The sequence below is a fragment of the Eptesicus fuscus genome, chromosome 15, assembly GCF_027574615.1.
Source record: "Eptesicus fuscus isolate TK198812 chromosome 15, DD_ASM_mEF_20220401, whole genome shotgun sequence".
NCBI classification, from domain to species: domain Eukaryota; kingdom Metazoa; phylum Chordata; class Mammalia; order Chiroptera; family Vespertilionidae; genus Eptesicus; species Eptesicus fuscus.
In genome coordinates, this window is record NC_072487.1 from 4,179,495 (window position 1) to 4,195,634 (window position 16,140).

At 42.2% G+C, this 16,140-nt stretch overlaps 2 protein-coding genes across 2 annotated transcripts; both read right to left on the reverse strand.

The window, feature by feature from the left end:
• Positions 1 to 397: 397 nt before the first annotated feature.
• Positions 398 to 14,997, reverse strand: LOC103297919 (zinc finger protein 510). Its single transcript, XM_054727750.1, has 6 exons — positions 14,970 to 14,997; positions 12,317 to 12,536; positions 11,482 to 11,540; positions 9,980 to 10,127; positions 9,606 to 9,701; positions 398 to 1,102 (listed from the first exon to the last, which is right to left on the reverse strand). Exons 2-6 carry the CDS (start codon positions 12,381 to 12,383, stop codon positions 999 to 1,001), a joined length of 474 nt encoding a protein of 157 aa, XP_054583725.1. The 5' UTR covers positions 12,384 to 12,536; positions 14,970 to 14,997; the 3' UTR covers positions 398 to 998.
• Positions 3,706 to 4,748, reverse strand: LOC129151778 (diamine acetyltransferase 1-like). Its single transcript, XM_054727748.1, has one exon. It carries the CDS (start codon positions 4,646 to 4,648, stop codon positions 4,055 to 4,057), a length of 594 nt encoding a protein of 197 aa, XP_054583723.1. The 5' UTR covers positions 4,649 to 4,748; the 3' UTR covers positions 3,706 to 4,054.
• Positions 14,998 to 16,140: the final 1,143 nt, after the last annotated feature.

Consider the following 16,140-nt stretch of genomic DNA (forward strand, 5'->3'; position numbering starts at 1 on the left):
TTACTGCTGATTTACAATATTGCTTGACCTGGTGCTTACAAAGAAAGCCTGAACTCTTAAAATGCTAATAAAAAATGGATAGATACGTAAATAAAATTTTGAATTGGGCATACCAGTTTATTGAAAACTAGAGGCCCAGTGCATGATTAAATCATGCACGTGTAGGGTCCCCGACACACTTTTGCTTTCGATCGCGGGGCAGCTGGGTGCCTGTCCGCTGGTGCACCAGGCCTTTCAGAAGCGGCAGAGGCTTCTGAAAGGCCTGGTGCTGGAGCAGACAGGCACCCAGCTCCCCCACTTTTGATGGTCCGCGGCAGGACGTGAGCTCGCTGCCCCAGAGGCCCCTTCTGTGCCGCAGCACAGCCATGGCGCAGACGCTGAGCTCGCGCCACCGCTGGCAACACGAGCTCAGCATCCCGCCGGCCCAATCGGCCACCCCGGCCACCCCGAGTCCTGCCCCCCACCCCGGCGCCTCCTGGCCAATCGTGGGCATAGTGAAGGTATGGTCAATTTGCATATTTGTCTGTTATTAGGTAGGATAACTGTCTGACAAAGATCTGAAGGACAGTAGTGTACACATCTGAATATTAAGAGCAAGTTAAGTATCTTTTAACAATTTTAGAAAATTGTCCAAAACAGAAGTTTTTGAGGGGGATCTTACAGCAATAATTTCCTTTAACTACAATAAATGATGAATAATCTAAAAAGAGAATTTGCAGCATCAAAAGGAAAATAAGAGTTCAGATATCATGTTGATAATTCTATCTTCAAGAAATATTTCTGAGTGCCCAGCATATACAGGGACCATTTCATACACTTGGGATACATTGTTAACAAAACAGATAAAAATTCCTGCCTTCACGGATGCTTTTCATTATTAGCTTGAAGTCCTTTTGCAGGCAGGCAGGCAGTCTCTAGATGAGGCATCCACCTGTTGGAATAAAAGTCCGTGATCTGGAAAGGAGACCAGCCAGGCGGGGAGAAGAGAGCAGTCACGACTATAGCGTAGCCCAGGGCCTCCAGCTGAGACGTTGCCACCGGTCTCCTCTGAATGACTCAGGCCCCTGGGGTGAATTGGTTCCATCCTGGTGGGTAGATGGTCCTGTACGTGATAGCAAATCCAGTCATAACCCTCAACACTTCTATATAAAAGGGGGAGTTGGGGAGATGATTTTAAGTATCTTAAGAATCCAAGAAAATATTTTAAGAAAGAGGCTTTCTTTATATTACCAACTATCATAAAAACAGAGTAAACAATAATCTCTTGATTTTCTGGGAATATAGCACTAACTGGACATTATCTTCTATTGCAGAGGCATATTCTTGGCAAGGCTGCTGGTAGCTCTAGAGTAACAATGTAACAGGTCTGTGATGTTACATTTCCAACCTCCTGGGAGGTATTCTCCTTCTGTAAACTTGATTCAAGCACTCTCCAGTGAAACCTTCCGTATCCAGCCAGAAAGATGGGGTAGTTGGGCTCATAAAAGGTAGCCCTGTTCACAAAAGGAGGATCTGTTACTAATCTATATATATAAAAGGCTAAGTGTCCATCTGTCCAACCAGTAGCTATGATGTGCACTGACCACCAGGGGGCAGACACTCGACACAGGAGCTGCCATGATGCACACTGGCCATTTAAAAATAAATGGCACTACAGACTTGGCACCAACAAACCAAGTGGGACACAGGACCCACCATCACCCTGAAGCAACACCCCACCAAATCGCAGCCAACGCTGCCAAGACCCCCTGGTGCAAAATGCGACCCACAGCCCAGCCCAGCCTGGAAACGGTCGCTGTAAGCACCAGGTAATGACGTCACATAGCAACACCCGGCTTCCTCTCCCTAGCGACTAGCCTCCTTGGAGTTTCTTTAGCCCAGGAACCCAACTTGCTTTATAGCCAGGTGCAAACATTTTACAGTTTAATCAAATGTTTGTGAAGCATTTTCCCATGCCTCATCTCATTTGATCCTCACAGAAGTCCTGGAGTAGGTAGATAGGAGACCTATTTTCTTTTCATTAGCAAGACGCGAATAGCGATATTAAAATATTTCTTCTAGTTAATTTCCTTTCAATGTGCATGAATCTGTGCACCAGGACACTAATATAACAGAATGTAGGAAATGGGTCATGAGCAGCCATATGCAATATCTTTACAAAATGACAAGTTAGCATATTAAAAATCACATTAAAAATCAGTAGGAAAGGGGTGAATTAATCAAATGGTATATTGAACATTGCCTATTAATCCGGAAGAAAGTAAAGTATAGATTCTAATATCAAATCACATCAAGTGAGGCACTTGATAAACAGAGACCTTTACTTTGTATCTAGTGCATGATGGTGGATGTTTTGCTGTCAGTATGACAGTTGATCCAGGGAGCAATGCTGGCAATCAGGGTAGTGAAGTCTTCATCAACAACTCGATTCCATTCAGTTTTGTCAGAGAATAGTCTCTTAACACGGGCATCTAGTTAAACAACCCAGGTGTGATGCTCAGCAGCTGGGACTTTCCCCACAGTTCACAGAACCAGGGGGCTGCTTTTGTCCTTCTGTGGTGTTACATCTGACATGTCAGATAGGCACAGTAGGAGCCCAAGAGTAAATAAAAACACACCGAATTTGATCAAAGGGAATGCTGGCTAGAGATGAGAACACATCAGGTTTTGGGTCTGCATAGTGACAGGTTGAATAGTCACAGGCTCTGAGTGATTTCAACTAGTCACACCATCAGGGAAACAAGGGCTGCTTAGCGTAACCTCTGTGGATTTAGGGCCCTGCTGAGCCAGCAGCTTTGCTCCAGGCAGCAGCGTGGGGATAAACTTCTTCCCGAAGGGATAGCTACTATTTCATGTACGGCTGATACTGCTGGGACTAGGAGAGCTATGTTCTGAACATACCATGAAGTCCTTTCCATCTTGGTAGTAAGTCTAAGATGATACACTCCAAAATCAAGTCAGAGGTCTGAGAGGCAGATGTTCAGTGTAAGAGAGCTCAAGACTAAGTTAATAGGTACCTAAAAGGGGGGTATACTTGGTAGCTTTGCCAGGGGATCAAGTCAGAACACCCTGTCCTCTCACCCCCAAGGGGCCTCCTTTTGCTGGAAGTTTGAATCAACAAAATCAGTCAGAGAGTCGAAGCCCACTAAGGGTTGTGGGACCTTAAAGGTATCTTACTTCCTGACTGGGAGAATTCTCTCTGTACCTTATGGGAAGGGGGAGTACAACATATAACATTAATTTCTTTAAAAAAAAAAATTATTGATTTCAGAGAGGAGGCGAGAGAGGGAAACATCGATGTGAGAAGGTAAATATAAATTATATATAAATTTATAATATAAATTATATTATTATATAATATATATTTATATTACTTATATATATATATAAATTTATAATGTAAATATAAGTTATATATATATATATATATATATATATATATATATATATATATATATATATAAATTATAAAGCCTCCTTTCTTAAAATTGATCAGCTGCCTCCTGAATGCTCCCCTACTGGGGATTGAGCCCACAATCCAAGCATGTGCCCCAAATGGGAACCAAACTGGCAACCTCTCAGTGCATGGGACGATGCTCAACCACCTGAGCCACACTGGCCAGGGCAACATTAATTTCAACTATACTTCCAGATACAAAGTAACCACAGTACATTGCACTGGTACAAATGGCCCATTTATTTTATTTTTTTTTAAATCAAAGTGTAATTTATTAAAAAAGAATCAAAACAGAAACTCTAAGTACCAGTGTGTACATTGTACACATTTAAATGACTCACAAGAATGAAGTTTTTGCATATACATTAAGATTACACCACCATGTTATGTTATCAAAAGATGTTCAAGGATAAATCTGACTCCAAACTGCATTGCCATCTTAAAGTGACCACATTTCAAACATGCAACAACGCCACTGGTAATAAAGCTTTGGAATGGGTGCTCATTCTCTTATTTCACTACAAACATGATAGAAAGAAGATAAGTTGAGAATTTCCTCTAAAATACAATGGGAGGTGTATTATACACCAGCACTCCTCACTCCTCCGCTGCTATTTTTAGCAAGTACTCCTTGTCGATCTTGAAGAGTCTCCATCCCTCCTCGCTGGACAGATCAGAGGCACCTCTTTTTTCGTAGAAGCTGATAGATGGTTTATTCCATTCTGCCACCAGGAAGTGCATGCTACTGCAGCGACATTTCATCGCAACCTGGCTTAGATTCTTCAGAATTTCTGATCCTATCCCAAAGCCTCTAAAATCACTCATTACGAAGAAGTCCTCAAGATACAAGAGTTTTCCAATCCATGGGTCATAGGTAAAATAGTACATGGTGAAACCGACAATGCTGTGTCCTTCCGGAGTGATGTGCTCCTTGGATACTTCTGCCACCAGGCAGTGGTAGAAGGGATGCTCTCCGAAACCATCCTCCAGCAGATCTTTTTCAGTTATTATTACTTGTTCTTCCATATATTCATATTTAGCCAGTTCCTTGATCAGGCGCAGGATGTCACTGCAGTCAGCGGCGGTGGCAGGGAGGATCAGGAAGTTAGCCATTTTCGTCTTTTGCTTTTCTTCCCTTTGCGGACTAGGCCTCTGTACTTGAACAACAGGAGAAAGTGGTTCTTCATTCATTTCCCGGGACCGGCCTCTTCTCAGTCAGGCTGGCACCATGACCCGGGAAGCCTCGGTGAGCAGCTGAAAGACGTGACCAGAGCCCGTGGGGAACTGCCCAAATGGCCCATTTATTGAGAAGGTTACATTCACTTTCCTTCCCTACTGTGAACCCTGCCCTAAGGACAATAACTAAATCTAGGTTACCCCCCTCCTCCCCCCCGCTACCTCCATGGGAACTGGTAAGATGTTGACTTGGGTATCTGTATCCCATAGGACCATAAACACTTTCCTTCCCCTCCCTCGAAGTTCCCCAGAATAACTGGGTGTATGCCAAAGGCCTCGAGTCCCCACTGGAGACAGGAAAACCTCTTCCCCTTAAAGCAGCTGAGGTTGGGGTAGAGCAAGGTGCCAGGAGGTGTGGAGGGAGAGTGGCTTCATGCCGTTAAACAAGCCATGTCTACTTTAGTTGTACGATAGCTGCTCACCATTCATCCAATTTTTAAATCTTCCAACTTTTTTGATTTATCCAAAGCCCAGTATCAGGTGGTATGATCTTACCTCATTATATTGAAAGGATGCCTTTTGTATGAATTCTCTGATGATCTTTGAAGGACCCCTTTGCATATCAACTCTCTAATAAGCTCTGTACCCACTGGCTGATGTAAAATTGGCTTATGCAGTAGTATTCTGTCTCTCCAGCATTGAAATGGTTAAATTATGTGTAGAAACAGACCCGTACATATAAGCGCTCAACAGAACACAAGTTCAAGTCTTGCTCACAAAATGTTCAAAAGGGAAGATGTGGAAGGAAATTTGATTCCACATAATCCAGGCCCCTGGCTTTCGTCTTGTGCTGTGCCATGCGGATCCATGGCACACCAGGCTGGCCTGGCAGTCATCTCCACGTTACCCTTACAGCAGTCTGGGCACTTATTGGGGAAGTCTTTTGTCAGAACTGGATGTGGCATACAACATGAGCATCCACATTCCACTAGCCAGTCACAAAGACCCTTTTAGATGAAAGGGAGACTGGGAAATTTAGATTAGCTATGTGCCTAGAGGAAACAATGAAATTCTTACTAGTGAACAAATTACCAGACTGTGTTATTGTGAGAGTTCTAATAAGGCATGACTTCATTCAAAAGGGCTTTCTCCATAGTAGCTTGTGTGACTTCTCTGATATACTCTCAGGGTTACCTGTTGGACAAAATTCTTCCTATGTTCATATTTATATGGTTTTTATCCTATGTGAATTTTCTAATGTCAAATGACTTGGTCTTTAGCCAGAGGATTTTCCTTAGTTGTTATATCAATAGGATTTTCTCCCTCCCTGAATTCTCTGGCCTACATTTAGGGTTGACTTCTTATACAATTTTTCATATTCATTACATATATAAGACTTCTCCCCACTGTGAGTTCTCTGATGTATTCTGAGGTTTGATTTCTGGCCAAAAGTTTTCCCACATTTATTACATTGAAAGGGTTTCTCCCCCGTGTGAATTCTATGATGATCACTAAGGATTGCCTTCCGGACAAATTTTTTCCCACATTCATTACATTTAAATGGTTTCTCCCCAGTGTGAATTCTCTGATGAACTCTGAGGGTTGATGTCCGGGCAAAAGTTTTCCCACATTCATTACAATTGAATGGTTTCTCTCCTGTGTGTGTTTTCTGATGTTGAATGAGATGGTCTTTTCGCCAGAAGGATTTTTCACATTCATTACATTGATAAGTCTTCTCAGCACCATGAGTTCTCTGATGTATTCTGAGGTTTGATTTCTGGCCAAAAGTTTTACCACATTGATTACATCGAAATGATTTCTCCCCTGTGTGAATTCTATGATGGTCTCTGAGGGTTGACTTTTGAACAAAAGTTTTCCCACACTCACTACATTCATAGGGTTTCTCTCCTGTATGAATTCTTTGATGTCCTCTGAGGGTTGATTTTTGGACAAAAGTTTTCCCACATTCATTACACTTATAGGGTTTCTCTGCTGTGTGAATTCTCTGATGTGTACCAAGATGAGACTTCTGGGAGAAAGTTTTTCCACATTCATTACATTCAAATGGTTTCTCTCCTGTGTGGGTTCTCTGATGTTGAATGAGATGCCCTTTTTGACAGAAGGATTTCCCACATTCATTACATTTATAGGATTTTATGTTAGAGTGAGTTCTTTGGCGTACTTTGTGGGCTGACATCTGGTAGGATTTTCTATTTTCATGATATTCAAAGGATTTATCCCCAGTTTGTGTTTTGTCATTACATATCAATGCATTCTTTTCGGTGGCAATTCTCTGAGACTGAGTGAGATGTGACTTCCTGTTGAAATTATTCTCACTGGCATTATATACATAGTGTTTCACAGCCATGTTAACTTTATGGTGTTCCATGACAGCTGACTTCTCACAAAAGGATTTCCCACATTGCTTAAGATTAGAGTATTTCTCTTCTGTTACAGTGTTTTTTTGATCAAAGACTTTTACCTTATCACAGTTTTTCCTACATCCATCATCTTTACAGGACTTTTCTCCTGTGTGAATACTCTTATGTGTAACAAAGGCAGCCTCATCATAGAATTTTTCAGTTGCATTATATGCAGAACCTTTCTCCAAAATTTGACACTTTTGATGCTCAGGAAGATTTTCCTTATAAATGAGGGCTTTCCCATTTTTATTACATTCAAAAAACTTATCTCCAGCATGAGTTCTCTCAAAGTTAATTTTGAAAGACAAATTTTCACAGACACTACAGCAACCTGTTTTTGTTGTTGAATAGGTTCTATTAATGACAGATTGAGAAATATTTTGCAAATTCACTCCCCATGAGTCATATTTACAGGACATTTTTGTTGAAGAAACAGGAGCTATGTGCAGATTAAATCGTTTCCCCCAAATTTCCTCTTCTTTTCTAGTCAAAGGCTTATTATTGATCAGTGTTATTTGCTGCAAGTGTTTGTCTTTTATTTTTTTGTTTCTCTTGATCAGGTCATCATCTCTGTAATGTTCTAATACTGGGAAAAAATGGAAAATATCTTATGAATCTTACTTTTTTTTGCAAGTGGGGCTTATAGACATATACCTTATGTTGCATTTCAGTTTTTGGTTTCTCAAGATTAAATAATGTGCGTGCATACACATATGTATATAGATATATGTTTATTCACTCTCTTTTAAAAAATATTCACATAGTGAAAATGAGAGGGGAAACTGGCAATAAATACATATCTACATTTGAATTTTAGATAGATTGGATTTTGCTACCCGGATGGAAAAGGAAAAGATAATAGAAATTGGACTTTTATTGGAGTCCAATAAAAGTTATTTTAGGCAGCAGGAAGACCATATTATGGGATAGATACAACAAGGACTATAAACTTAAGAAATAAGAAAAATAAGAACTTAATGAGCATTAATGGGCTAGGCCCAAAAAGAGAAGGATTTAGCTCACCTTATAGCAGTGAGTCTATATAGTAATACAAACAAGAATAAAACCAATGAAAGGAAAATCCATTCTTGCAACCAAATTAGATTCTCCTTTGATTTATTCTATCTATCAAAATTGAACAATAAGTGACCCTGATAATTACCTCAGCCTAAATTTCCACATTTTAATTTTATATGAGTGGTGCAGTTTTAAATGGGGTATTATGGAAAGTCTTACTGCAAAGACGACACTTTAGAAAGGTCTAAATTCTTTATGTATTCTGGATGCCCATCATTTCTGGGTTATATAACCTGTAAATATCATCTACTTTTGACTCATCTCTTAACACTCCATTAAGCAGGAAACATAATTTATATTTGCATCTAACTTATATGTACAATATAACAGTATACAATGAACACTCATGGAATTAGAAATCATGTCAAAAAATAGAACACAAATTGCTCTGCAAAAATCCCTACTTGACCCTCCTGGTTACAGTTTCTTCGTGTTTATGTCTCCTAATGTTTATGTAATAATTTCCTTTGTAGTTTTAGTCAAATATATGACTTCTTAAAAATGTAACTGAGTTTTACCTTTTTCTAACATATAATCATATGTACATATTTGATTTTGAATAGGAACTTTGAAATATATATATATTTTTGTTTCTTTTACTTAATATATTTATAATCAGTGTATAAGATTTTATGTAGCTTTATAATTCTCCCTAAGGAATACAATTATTTTTTTATTCTGCTGATGAGCCTAATTTTTGGCAAAAATAAGCAAAATTGCCATAAATATTCTTTTATTCATTCTAGAGCAGCGGTCGCCAACCGGTGGTCCACAGATCACTGGTGGTCCGTGAGGTCCGAAAGGTTGGTGACTGCTATTCTGGAGAATATAATCAGGTCTTTCTGTAGGGAATACAATTAGGAAAGGGACTGCTTGGTGACAAGATATGTAAAACTTCAACTTGATTTGATAATATCCTCCTAATTCCACAGTGGTTTTATCAGTTCACATTTTCACTCAGTGGGTGAAGGTCTTTAATATTTCACATCCTCAGCAGGACCTGGCATTGCCAGATTTGTTGATCTCACTGCATATCATACATCTCTCTTATCTCACCTCATATATTTTTTGCACTCTGTGAAAACTAATAAGGTTAAACATTTTATGATTTAATTGGCCATTGCAAAGTTCCTATTTAAAGTCTCTAGCCTATTTTTCAACTGGATTGCTACCTTTTCCTATATTGACCTGCAAAAGTTCTTACATTTTTAGGATGCGCATCCTTCTTAGGTTACTTGTACTGTACAACTATTCTGCTACTCTGTGGCTTGTCTTTTCATCCTTTTAATGGTCTTTTATGAATAAAGTTCTCAATTTTAATTTAGTAAAGTGTGTTAATCATTTCCTTCTGATTGGTGCTTTTTGTGCCTTTTAAGAAAAGTCTTGAAATACATAGGTGTTCACTGCTAAGCTGACCTTCTAGAGTCTAACTAGTGCCATTGAATTCTGTCTGCTGGTGCTCAGTAGCTTACCTTGGTGGCTCTGGTTTGAGAATTCTTCCTCTAAGAACCAAGGCTCTTCTCCTTGCTCCAACTTGAAGATGACCTCTGGTTTGAAGATGCAGTTCCCTAGAAGTAGAAACAATGGAGTACTTAGGGCAGAGGATAAGCGTTTTCGTCTCCAAAAGTGGAAAAAGATGCAGCTTCAGGAAGAGCCTGAAGATCCTCATTTGAATTTATCATCGGGAGTTGACAGCACATTCCTCAACAGGGCTTAGTTACTTTATACTCCTGAATAAAACTCTAAATAACATTAAAACCTGAGTAAAGTATCCATGTGTACTACTGCATAAAAAGGAAATGCCTTCTAGACAGAGTTACAAAAGTAAGTTATGCTGTATCCTCACCCACTGAGACTAGGTTGTTGTAGTTCTCCAGTGTCACATCTCTGTAAAGGGTCCTTTGAATAGGACCCATGTGCTGCCACTCTTCCTGGGTGAATGCCACAGTCACGTCCCTGAATGACACTGATGCCTGCATACACTTCTTTTCAATCTGAAGGATTCAGAATTAGGTGACATAGAAAAATACATATGAAAACAATTCTTATGTTTACTGTAAAACACAAATGAAAATAAATATGCCTATTTGGGGTCTAATTTTATACTTTGGAGTTAATTAGTAAAAGTATTTATAACTTATTGTATATATTTTTGAGTTGTATACATGTACAATCAATAAGCACATTAGTAAAGATTTTGTTGCTTGAATTTTTTTTTTAGCAAAAAAATAGCAAGTTCCTACAATTTTTATCCCATACCTTCAATATACAATCCTAGGTATACATACTTAGGCTAGGGTCAGCAAATTATGACCTGTGGCCAATTTCAGTTTGCCACTTTTTCAATTAAGTTTTATTGGGACATAGTCACACACACACCGTTATTTTGTATTGTCTATAGTTGCTCTTGTGCTGAGCTAGCACAGCCTAGTAGTTCTATAAGAGACCTTGTAACTATTAAAGGAAAATATGTACTCTCTGGTCCATTACAGAATAAATTTGCCAACTTCTGGACTAACCAATCCAATTAAAGGAAAGATTGACAATATTTCACCGGTCTAGTGAGGTGAGGACGAGGCAGGACCCACTCGGTTTGATGGTGATTGGGTCACTGGTGGGTGCAGGTCATGGGTGTGGGAGGAGAGACATCAAGGCCCCATGCAAAGGTGTGAATGGAAAGTGTGGCAACATCTGCCAGAGAAGAGAGCTTTAGACTATCTGCTGAACAACTCGCTGATGACAGGTACTTGGGAGAAATATTTATGGAGAAATATTTTAAGGATGTGGCTGTACAGATCGTTCATGCTGACCTCCAGCTAGTCTAAGAATGATTTCTGAATTCAACAGGATGTCGGGAAAATATCTAACTTCTGTTTCAGTGACCTGGACACTGTAAGCCCTGCATGGGCACATGTCCTCTGCTTCACTGAGGAGGGAGAAGAAGCAACCTCCTGCAGTGACTGCAGGGATGTTATTAGAAAGATGTGCACGACCACCTCCGTGAGGACCAACAAGACATTTCTTCCTGACTTGGAGGGTTTTAGGTTCCACCAGGAATGTTTGGCTTACTCTTGTTATCGACACACGTCTTTAAACTAATCTTGTCTGCCCAACCCTGACATGCCTACCGGAAAAGTCAGGAAGAAACCTGCAGCTGCAATTTGGAAAACCTGTGACATTCTGTGACGTGAGGACATGCATCTATCTACACGACAACTCTGCTTCTGCTTTCTCTATCTTCCTTGAGTGATGCCAGTACACTTTCTAGTTCTATTTGCCCACATCAATATACGGTTCTTTAACCACCGATAAAATCCACTGTTAAAAGGGAGTTAATAAGTAACTCACCTGAGGTGTGTTCATTCTCTGCTGTTCTCGGGAGAGTGTAGAGAGCTCTGAAGGATAAACTGGGGGTAAGGAAAGAGGAATGGAGTCAGGAGAGGTCTGGAGAGCTTCTGATTTCACTTGCCTAAAACTCTCATCACTCCAGGGGGGAAGGCCTCCCTGTGGGAAAGGTTTCACTGGCCCTTGAGAAGGGGCAGGACGCACCACGCAGACAGCAGTCCCTGAAATGCGCACCTCTGATAGGATCGCATGGATGTAACCTTAAGTTATGTTACTGTTGATTTTAAAAAAGTATGTTCCCTCTGACTAATGTAATTAATAATATTATTAAATATAACGGTAATACTAATCCTGTTTTGATTTTTTGTTATTTGTTAATATTGTTATTATTTACACATTGAGTTAGAAAATCAATAGAAAACAGAAAATAATAATAAGATACATACTGATTTAAAAATGTAAAATCTTTTTGTTCTAATTTGTTGAAATTTCTCAAAAAGCTTTTTTTTTCTCAGCTAAGTTTCCCTTTCTATTCTCCTCCTGATGCCTAAATTCTTGAGTCAAATTTACTTCTTCCTCTTGAATCTGCTTTGCTTTTGAATTTTTAAAAAATATATTCAATTTATTGGGGTGACATTAGTTAATAAAATTATATAGGTTTTAGGTATAGAATTCTATAATACATCCTTTGTATACTGTATTGAATGTTCACTATTCAAAGTCAAGTCTCCTCCCATCACCATTTATCCCTCCTCTACCCTCTCCTACCTCCCCCTAGCTCCCGAAAGTCTTATTAAAAATAAAAAAGACTTTTGATAGGACACCTCTAGTGACTTACCTGTGGCAGAATGAATAGCACAGTGCTTTGCTCCTAGTTCTCTCCTGGGTGACCAGGGGACATACATCTTAGGTTCGACACTTTTAAGATTTCAAGAGTTGGAAACAGAAATCCCTTCCTACACTATCATTTTGTGATCGTATCTGTTCAGGATAAAGGAAGCTTCAGCATATCTCTGGATGCCACGTGTGATGAACATGATGTGAGAGATGCTCGGGATCTGGAAAGAAGGAAGAAGGAAGAGGATGGAGGGCTCCTTCAGAAGAAGACCCATTTCCTTGGCCATGGCTGTGGCTTTTCCTGTGCAGCCTGCAGGCACCCCGCCCTCTCAACCCCAGCTTCCCACCTTCCGCAGGCTGGTCCAGTTTCCACCGTCACCTTGGCTTCCGGATGTGGGGACATCACCACGTCTGGCTGCCTCTGGACAGGGTGACTAAGAACTGCCTCTGGTGGAGCAAATCCGGACCCGCTCCTTTCCGAGTTCCCCAGCAGCTGTTCTGAAGCTCTGGTGAGGCCCAACCGGGCTTCTTCCAGGTGGGACTCCTGCCCCTACGGCTCCCTCCTTCTCGCCACACAGAGCCGCTTTGTTCCAGAGATGCAGAGACCCAGACATAGGAAGCAAATCCATTTCCGTTGAAACTTTCATCTAGAGCAGTGTTTCTCCATTTCAGCTGCCGACACGTGGGGCTGGATAATCTTTATCACGGGGGCTGCGTGCAGTGTAGGCTGCTAGCAGCAATCCTGGCCCCTACCCACCAGGTGCCAGTGGCACTTCTCCTCCCAGCTGTGACAACCAAAAACACCTCTAGACATTTCAGACGTCCTCTGGGGAGCAAATCACCCTCGTGACATGATCGCGTTAAGCCAGGTTCTCTTGGAATTCACTAGAACTGTTCTATCCATTACTGTAGCCACTAGCCACATCCTACTACTGAGCACCTGAACCGTGGCTAGTGCCGCAGGTGAATTAATAACATTCTGCACGTTAAGATAAAGGCAATACAGTCAGTCCTCGCTGCGCATCATCGATAGGTTCTTGGAAACGGCAGCTTTAAGTGAAATGGTGTGTAACAATCCATTTGAACATAGGCTAATTGAGATGAGCAAGAGTTAAGTTCCTATGGCATATTTCTGGTCATAAAAACATCACCAAACTTCTAAACAAAGGCCCCAAATACCTCCAGTACTACGGAAATACTGATATAAGTGTGAGCTATATGTGTTTTTAAGGCAGATTAATGAAAACAAGTAAGATGATTTTTCTAATAACCTGCTTATTCAGGTTCAGGGTGTCCAGAGCGTCCCAGCAGCTCGGTGCAAGGCAGGACCCCGCTCTGACAGGACACCCTTCCGTCGCAGGGCAGCTCACACCACACGCACTCCCTCCGGCTGGGAGAGCGCAGACGTGTCAGTTAAGCTAACCTGCACATCTGTGGGGCGTGGGAGGAAATGGAAGTCCCTGGCGAAAACCCACGCACGCGGGGCAGAACGTGCGAACCCCTCCACACAGTGGCGCAGCTGCAATCGAGTCATTCCCCTCCTTCACCAACGCTATTACAGAGCGCTGTGAGTGCAATGCCGCTATTCAAGGACCTGCTGTATATTCTTAAAATTATTTTCACGTTTCTTTTTAGTTTTTAATGTGGCTACTAGAGCATTTACCGTTATATCTGAGGCCCACCTTACCTTTCTATTGGACGGCGAGCACTGCACTGGACTATCAGATTGAAGGCCGACACGGCCTGGGGGGTGCCGGGAGCCCCCAGAGGCTTTGGAGACATGCCAGAAGCCCCAGGACACATACACTTGCCACCGAGGGAGGTTCGGCTGGCAGTGGCTTGTCAATCCGGGTCCTGGGGATCCGGCACACGACGCTCTGCTCGTGCTGTGCGAGCTGCACGCGGGGTGGCGGCGGGCAGGGCGAGGGGCAGGCTGCCTGTGGGGGAAGCATCCGGTACGTGCAGCCTGGCTCCTCCCCTCGCGGCCTGGGTCTGCGCACTGTGCTCCTGGCGGCCATTTCCTTATTTTTTACTGATGTGGCCAGAATTATAAATAGGGTGGTTGTGAGGATTAAATGAAATACTAAGTGAAAAGAACAACAGTGTCTTCCAAACATGCGGGGAGCCAACATGTAATGTTGGCGTATGAACTAGTACTTATTAGTGCTCATAACGAGCACGTGTTAAACACACACTTGCCAAGTTAGGACTTCTCTCTCTCTCTCTCTGAACAACGGCACAACGCAGTTTTTACTATTCCCCCCCCCCCCCCCCCAAATGACAAACCTCCCCCAAGCCCGAGTATCGGCACTGACCCGCTTCTCGGGCTCCTGGCTCGGCCTCTCTCTGCACACCCGCTGGGCGTCAGGTTCCGGTCAGCACCTCCCTCCAGGTTCACGGTCAGCGCTACCCGGAGCCTCCCTCCAGGTTCACGGTCAGCGCTGCCCGGCGCCTCCCTCCCTCCCTCCGCCCTGGCCGGGATTTCCCAGGCCCGCGCGGTGGCTCCCCAACTCCGCCCGCACCCAGCATCTTCCGACCGGACTCAGCCCCACCTGCGCCCCGAGACCTCGGGGCTGGGCCGCCCACCCGCCTTCCCAGGTCTACGTCCAGGCCTGGCCCTCGGAGAGGCGGTGGCAGCCCCCCAAAGCTCTCACCTGCCTGCAAACCCTCAGCGCCAGCGAGCGGGAGCGCGCGGGACAGGACAGTGGGCGGGGTGGCTGCACATGCGCAGAGGAAAGCACAGGCCGTAAGTTCCCACAATGCTGCGCGAGTGTGTGTGTGTGTGTGTGTGTGTGTGTGTGTGTGTGTGTGTGTGTGTAGTAATAAGATGCTATTAACATTCTCACAGATTGTGTGTGTGTGTGTTGGAGAGAGAGAGAGAGAGAGAGAGAGAGAGAGAGAATAAGATGCTATTAACCTATTAACATTCTCACAGATTGTGTGTGTGTGTGTGTTGTGTGTGTGTGTGTGTGTGTGTGTTGGGGAGAGAGAGAGAATAAGATGCTATTAACAGTCTACTGATAACTGGAGAGCAGATTCTACCAGACTCAGAGGTTATGGGTTAAACTTTCACTTACTGGCAAACACAGTGTGCGGTCCTCCGTTGGGTCCTAATTGGAGAGAACAAAACCTTTGGGAACAATGTGGAAATTTGTATAGGACTGGTATTAAGGGAAGTAATCATTACTTTTGTTTATTCTTATAGTAACATTTGGATTATCTAAGCAAGTTTACTTTCTTCGAGATGCATATTAAAGTACTTAGCATTGTTTTATTTATTTGTAATTAACTAGAAAGGCAAATATAGGAAAATGTTATCATGTTCTACCTCTAGAATATTGGTATTCTCATTTTACTGTTTTGTACTTTTCTATGTGTTTGGAAACTAATATAAAGTTTATGAAGGGAAATTTTTGAACTGTTCAAAGTGTACATTTTAACTCAGAGCTGCTAAAAAGGTAAATATATATGAGTCAAATGCCAAAACTAAAACAATCTAGCAATGAGTTTCCTGTGCTCTGTTCAAGGGAGAACAGACCACAGGATGGGGAAGTACATGCCTAGCAAGCAATGGGTCACTCTTCTGATGGGTTTGGGACAAGAGCACCTGTTATAGAGCGCTTGAAGAGGCAACATGGAAACGGCATGATTGCTAAATCAGAGATTTCCTCATGTGGAAGGTCCTAGGGTCTAGGGTAGAGTAAGCTAGCAAAAGCTGAGTTGGAGGGTTGTGATTAATGCGTTAGGTTACGTTCCTTAACAGATGTTCCGCATAAGTTCAGCCTGACTTAGTTTAGATTTGTAACATAAGCCCCCTTTTCTTAT

Coding starts and splice junctions, on each gene's coding strand:
- LOC129151778 (XM_054727748.1), bottom strand. CDS start 4,648: ATGAATGAAGAACCACTTTCTCCTGTTGTTCAAGTACAGAGGCCTAGT.
- LOC103297919 (XM_054727750.1), bottom strand. CDS start 12,383: ATGTATGTCCCCTGGTCACCCAGGAGAGAACTAGGAGCAAAGCACTGT. Junction 9,702..9,979: donor CAACAACCTAGTCTCAGTGG/GTGAGGATACAG, acceptor TTCTACTTCTAG/GGAACTGCATCTTCAAACCA. Junction 1,103..9,605: donor CTCAAACCAGAGCCACCAAG/GTAAGCTACTGA, acceptor TATCACGTACAG/GACCATCTACCCACCAGGAT.